Source organism: Nansenia antarctica (assembly GCF_963989245.1).
Source record: "Nansenia antarctica genome assembly, chromosome: 7".
Classification (NCBI taxonomy): Eukaryota; Metazoa; Chordata; class Actinopteri; order Argentiniformes; family Microstomatidae; genus Nansenia; species Nansenia antarctica.
The window spans coordinates 52,749,235-52,755,622 of NC_137677.1; the positions used below are offsets into that span (position 1 = coordinate 52,749,235).

At 46.3% G+C, this 6,388-nt stretch overlaps 1 protein-coding gene across 1 annotated transcript in view; it reads left to right on the forward strand.

Moving 5' to 3' along the window:
* Window positions 1-3,579: 3,579 nt before the first annotated feature.
* LOC308162764 (atypical chemokine receptor 3-like) overlaps window positions 3,580-6,388 on the forward strand; it is a gene marked incomplete at its 5' end in the record, with an annotated part of 2,893 nt that continues 84 nt past the window's right edge. Inside the window, one exon of the mRNA XM_080536906.1 lies at window positions 3,580-6,388. This exon is cut by the window's right edge and continues 84 nt beyond it. Within this exon, the coding sequence (XP_080393032.1) occupies window positions 3,580-4,698 (1,119 nt within the window).

Here is a 6,388-nt window from a genome sequence, read left to right on the forward strand (position 1 = left end):
AGAGAACTCATTGCCTCTGAACACCTCGGAAAAGAATAGCCTGCAATAACTGCACATCCCATCGCTCTGGAGAAGCTGCTTGAAGATCACTGTTCAAGGAGTTTTCTCAAATACAAGTAAGGCATTTTACATGCATTTAGGTTGCATCTGCTCTTATAGTTAAAAAAACTAACGAAGTCGTCGAGCGAAAGACGCATGGACACGTTTCAGTTTCGCTCACACACACCCCATATTATTCAATTACTCAAATGCTTAATGTACGGTTAATAGTCTACAAAGCATTTGCTAATGGTGCATTAGTTACAGCGGAGTTTTGGTTAACATTAGTCGGTGCATGCATAGGCTATAGTGACTCTTGGCCGCTGGAGTGCTGAATTGGTTCCATAGAAAGGACCATCAGCTTGCCCAGCGGGGAGCGCGGATTAGCGGTGCACATTCAATGAGCGCCGCCAGGTTACTACACGGAGTGCCCTGGCATCTGATAAAGAATGTGTTCTGTTTCAATGCAGATTTAAACCTGGCTAACAATGGGAGTGAATGAATGAATGTGTACTCAGCGCGCAGGACTTTCAGGTCGGATTTTTTTTTTGCGCATCTCGCGCGTAATAACTGCGTTCTATCGATGAAATCTTAAAATGTACACAGGTACTGAAACCCCTGCATGCTGATGCAACGGGAAGACGTGACATTAGAATTATAAGGTTCTATCTCCATTTTTGTCAAAATTGAGTTTTTTACATAATCTGATCCATTAGGTGTGTATTAATGCCTGTATGGTGTTATTTTTTTTAAATGTTGACATTTTTGAGTTAGTAATTAATAAAATACAAAAGTTCCATCTCACAAAACATAATGGAATGTAAACACTTTGACGCTCAATATCTCTGAACCACCCTAAACGGAGATAGAACCTTATCATTCTAAGATCACGAAGAAGCATTCTGCTCTATGTGGTATAATGATGTATTAACAACACTTTAACGCTAATTAGCGCCATAGGCCTGCGTTTGTTATGTAAGTCATGTTATGTATGTTATGTATGTCAATTGGTAAAGGTTTCCCTGTAAGTAGGGCATGTATAGCAAAACGACAACTACAAAGATCCTCATCCAACAGAACTCTAGAAGGGGCGCTTGTGGACCCGCCCGTCGACTCTCTTCCATTGAGGCTTTCCCTTTGCACCACAAAAGCCTTAACCAACAGGAGAGACTTCTTACAGCCAGAGAAACCTCCAAGCTTTTATTGTTGCACCTGCAACTTGAAAACACTTTCATTGCTCCGTATTTGTTGTGTATTGGAATGCATCAGCAGCTGTGCTTGCAGTGTAGCTAATGCGTAACCGGAGGGAATCACTTTCGATTTTTTTTAAATGCAGTCTATGCTCCAATTGGCATGGGAGTTACAGTATAGTAAAGCATGAGTCATATCACTTTTGAAAATGCCACAATTCTATCAGAGGTTTTTGTAGGGAGAGAAAAAGAGAGACAGACAGAGAGAGAGAGACAGGGAGACAGAGACAGAGAGAGAGACAGAGAGAGAGAGAGACAGGGAGACAGAGACAGAGAGAGAGAGAGAGACAGAGAGAGAGAGAGAGAGAGAGAGAGAGAGACAGGGAGACAGAGACAGAGAGAGAGACAGAGAGAGAGAGACAGGGAGACAGAGACAGAGAGAGAGACAGAGAGAGAGAGAGAGAGAGACAGGGAGACAGAGACAGAGAGAGAGACAGAGCATTCGAGTGCTTATCATTCCAGTGTGCTGCATGTTATCAGATGGCATGAGTGTGAAGGGAATAATGGATCAGTGAGATCTGAGGTTAACTGGCACCTGAGGTGTTTAACATATAATGGAAGGGAATTAGGGAGAGACTGTGTGTTAGAATACAAAATCCCTCTATTAAAGAGAATTACAATACTACAGTCAGTGGAACAAGGCAAAGGGGTCAAGTGGGGGTGTTAAAAGCCAAATGACTTTCCAAGGGGCTATCAGTTGAGAAACACCATGCTCACAGATAGAATCAGCTGTAACCAGTGGCAGACATAACACAGCACACACATACCTATGGAGCAGGAATGAAGATTATGTTCACGAGCACACTCATGCAGTCAGAGATAGACCCCTTGTTATTATCAGCCTTCTGTTGAGTAACTGACAAGCTTAGCGTGGGCGATGTTGTATTCCATATTCACACTCGCACTCACACATCTGCTCCAGGCAGTCTTGTTTTACTGCTCTCTAAAGTGCTGTGTCACCCAGCGGTTGGTGACCTGGCTTTGACCGTGGTTGGACCGTGGCTAAGGCGGTTAAAGCTCCTTCTGATGTGCCTCCACATTTCACTCACTCTGCAGTCATGCATGTCATTAAGGAGGAACAGGAGGTTTAACATCACTCCAAGCTTGTTCATGTTTAGGGTTTGGCCCCTCACCTCTCACCCCTCAGGCTCTCAGTTAGCAGAGGTAAGAAAGACATCATGCCAGGGTGTGAGGGGACCAATCAGATTTAGACATACATTTAGGTCAGAGGTTGCGTTGTGAACCTAGCCTCGTCAAAAGAGGGAACCCAGCTTAGTAGTGTGGTTAAACTTTGTTGTGTGTGTGTGTGTGTGTGTGTGTGTGTTCTCTTTCTGTGTGCGACTGTGTGACATCTTGTATGGGTACGCCCATGTGCGTGTGCATAAATGATTGTGTATATATTGTATACCCTGTTTGAAATTAGCGTGTGCGCAAGTATGGTTTTTATGATTAGTCTCAGATGTAGATGATGTATATGTGGTTATGACGACTCAGCTCTTTGATCCTCTGGCTGTAACAGCTCTGCTCTTGCCCTCACTCTGTTTTCTGAAGGGGCAGACTAGCATGGGAAAATGTCGCTTTGTAACAAGAGCGAAAAGGGATAACATTCTTTAAAGTGGCATCAGGTTTCCCCATTCCGACTGACGCAGGATCTCGGAATGCCAGGAGTGCTCCGGAAATACTCGCTGTTTAGGTTCCAGATCCCATTTCCTCATGTTTAATCTGCACTCAGTGTTTTTAGAACTAATGTAAACATTTCTGGTTGCTGCCCCCTGACTGCACATCAAAGATGTAGAGTTCCCCAACATTCTCTGTCATCCCAAAATAACAGAGAGCCTTTGTGAACCTCATGAAGCAGTGTTTTAAGAGTTAACTGTCTGGTGGCATACCACAGAAAGCTATTTGTTTTTATAGTTACATCTCATAACATACTACCACTCCATACACTGCTTTATGGAAGGGTGGATGGCTTTTCTGATTCGGATCTGCCCCACATAGTGAGGTTAGGATGAGTTAAAGCCAAGGCAGGGTCTTGTGAATGACAAATGAAATGAAAACAAGCACAGTATGAAACAAGATATACATCTAAGACCTGTTCTGACTTTCAGAATGTGAAATTCATTTCAATGGCATGTCTCAGACACACAAGAGTGACGTGATCCTCACTAATGAGTTGATGTGTGCTTGCTTCCACAGATCCCGGGTCCGAGTGAGGTGTGTGATCTTCTCCCCGAGGGCTTCTGTGGTGGTCTTCTCCCAGGACTGAGAGATGAATCTGAGCACCAGTGACCTGGCCGACCTGTGGGATGCGTTGGGGGACCTGGACCCCCTGGAGAACGTGTCGCGCGTGGAGGCGGTGGTGTGTGCCGCGGCGTTCGACCGCAGTGCCCTGCACTACTCCATGTGCATCCTCTACGTCTTCATCTTTGTCATTGGCCTGGCTGCCAATTCCTTGGTCCTCTGGGTCAACATCCGTGCCCAGAGAACGAACTCCACCCCTCGCCACGAGACACATCTGTACATATCAAACCTGGCGGCTGCTGACCTGTGTGTGTGCATCACGCTGCCTGTGTGGGTGAGCTCGCTGTGGCAGCACGGCCACTGGCCCTTTGGCGAGGTGGCCTGTAAACTGACACACCTGCTCTTCTCTGTCAACCTCTTCAGTAGCATCTTCTTCCTGGCCTGTATGAGTGTCGACCGCTACCTGAGTGTGAAGCACCTTGGAGACAGCGAGGGAAGCCAACGCAGGAAGCTGATTCGCCGCTCTGTGTGTGTCGGGGTGTGGCTCCTGGCGCTGGTGGCCTCCCTGCCAGACACCTACTTCCTGCGTGCGGTGAGGTCATCACACGGGGACGCGGTGCTATGCAGGCCTGTCTACCCAGAGGACAACCAATGGGAGTGGATGGTGGGTGTCCAGTTCAGCTTCATCCTCTTAGGCTTCGCCCTCCCCTTCCCCATCATCGCTCTGTTCTACACCCTCCTGGCCAATGCCCTCTCCTCCTCTTCTTCCTCCTCCTCTTCCTCCTCATCCTCAGCGGTGGAGCAGGAGCGTCGTGTGAGCCGCAGGGTGATCCTGGCCTACATCGTGGTGTTCCTGGGCTGCTGGGGGCCGTACCACAGTGTCCTCTTGGCTGATGCCCTCACTCTGCTGGGCTTTGTGCCTCTGAGCTGTGGGCTGGAGAACCTCCTCTACGTGGCTCTGCACCTCACCCAGTGTCTGTCCCTATTCCACTGCTGCTTCAACCCCATCCTCTACAACTTCATCAACAGGAACTACCGCTATGATCTGATGAAGGCGTTCATCTTTAAGTACTCCACACACACAGGCCTGGCTAGGCTCATAGAGGCCTCCCATGTATCTGAGACAGAGTACTCTGCTGTCGCCGTTGACAACCCCCCACAGATCTGAGACGGGACTCTCTAATTTCAGAACACATAGAGGAACATTTGGAACTCTGACCAAGTTCTGTCCACCTGACCCTAAATTACTACAACGATCTTACCTTAGAAATCCAAGATGTCCTTTAGGCTAGATTGGGTCCGCCACACCAGATCAAAATGAATAATCGGCCCTGAACAACCAGAGTATAACCTGAAACTCGGCCCAAAGCCTACAGTAACTAAACCCTACCATGATGGTTTTGGTATTATGAAACTGTGTGTGTGGAAAAAGAGAGAAAAAAACAAGTTGGTCATTCCCTTCACAGTAGCTACCTGAATCTGTGTCCTGTTGCCTTTGCATTCCTTAAGGATGGTGTCAGGGAGTGAAGTCATTGTCATCATAACTGATGACGTCTGGAGAAAAGCACTTATATTGAGAGGTGCCTGGGAGAACGGAAGCTGTTAAAAGTGCTTTCTACGCAGTTTTAGAGACTGCCATCGTAGTCATGGAGAAATCCAAGTCTTCATGTTAGGCTGCTTCCCAAATCCATTTATATATTTTCTGTGAAAGGTTGTGTGAGTGTGTGTGTGTGTGTGTGTGTGTGTGTGTGTGTGTGTGTGTGTGTGTGTGTGTGTGTGTGTGTGTGTGAGTGAGTGAGTGAGTCTCATGCCACTTTGTACATAGTCAGATGGCATAAGGGCATTGAAATACATATATGATAATTGTAAAGATTATTATTCTGTTTTCTATATACATATTTTGTAGTTATTGTAACATATGTATGTATGTATTTTTTTACTTTCAATGTTTGCATTCTCTATGTTGTTTGGTCAATCCAAGTCCATTCAGAAGTCCATATCAGCCAGTCACTGGCATTGCGACACCCGTCCTGCTGTGTAAATCTCATCACCTACACTCTCAAGCTGTGCTTCCCCCATCTCCCTCCCTGTAACCTCCACTGAGCTGTTACAACTCGGAATAGCAACTGGAAAGGCCTCTGCATTGGAGAATTTCCAGATCAGTGATACAGTAATTCATGGTGGGAGACAAGGGCAGGAAGCCAGCTAAGAGTATTGGCATTGAAGCGTTAGCATCAGAGCTAATAATACGAGTGAGGCACTCAGAGCCTCATCTGGCGTCAGCGGTGCTGCCTCAGCACAGAGACCACAGACAGCTAGGGCTTTATGACCAAACACAGCCCATGTGGAGACGGCACCGGTGGTGTACAGATGTGTGGTATATATCCTGTGTTTTTTTTTTCAATCTGTGTTCATTAGGTCCATTGATACAGCACAATAAGAGTACAGAGAAAGAGTATCTGTCATCAGAATATTTTATTGTGATAACACAATAAAAGCAGGAGGAGAAATCTCTCTTATTCCCTCTTTCTGTGTGTGAGTGTGTGTGTGTGTGTGTGTGTGTGTGTATATATGTGTGTGTGTGTGTGTGTGTGTGTGTGTGTGAGTGTGTGTGTGTGTGTGTGTGTGTGTGTGTGTGTGAGTGTGTGTGTGTGTGTGTGTGTGTGTGTATATATGTGTGTGTGTGTGTGTGTGTGTGTGTGTGTGTGTGTGTGTGTGTGTGTGAGTGTGTGTGTGTGTGTGTGTGTGTGTGTATGTGCTAGGGTGCCACAGTGCACACACTCTGACTCATGCAAGAGTTCATCCAAATGAGGATGTTGCATGTGGGTCATAAGATTGAGATATACAACTGTATCACT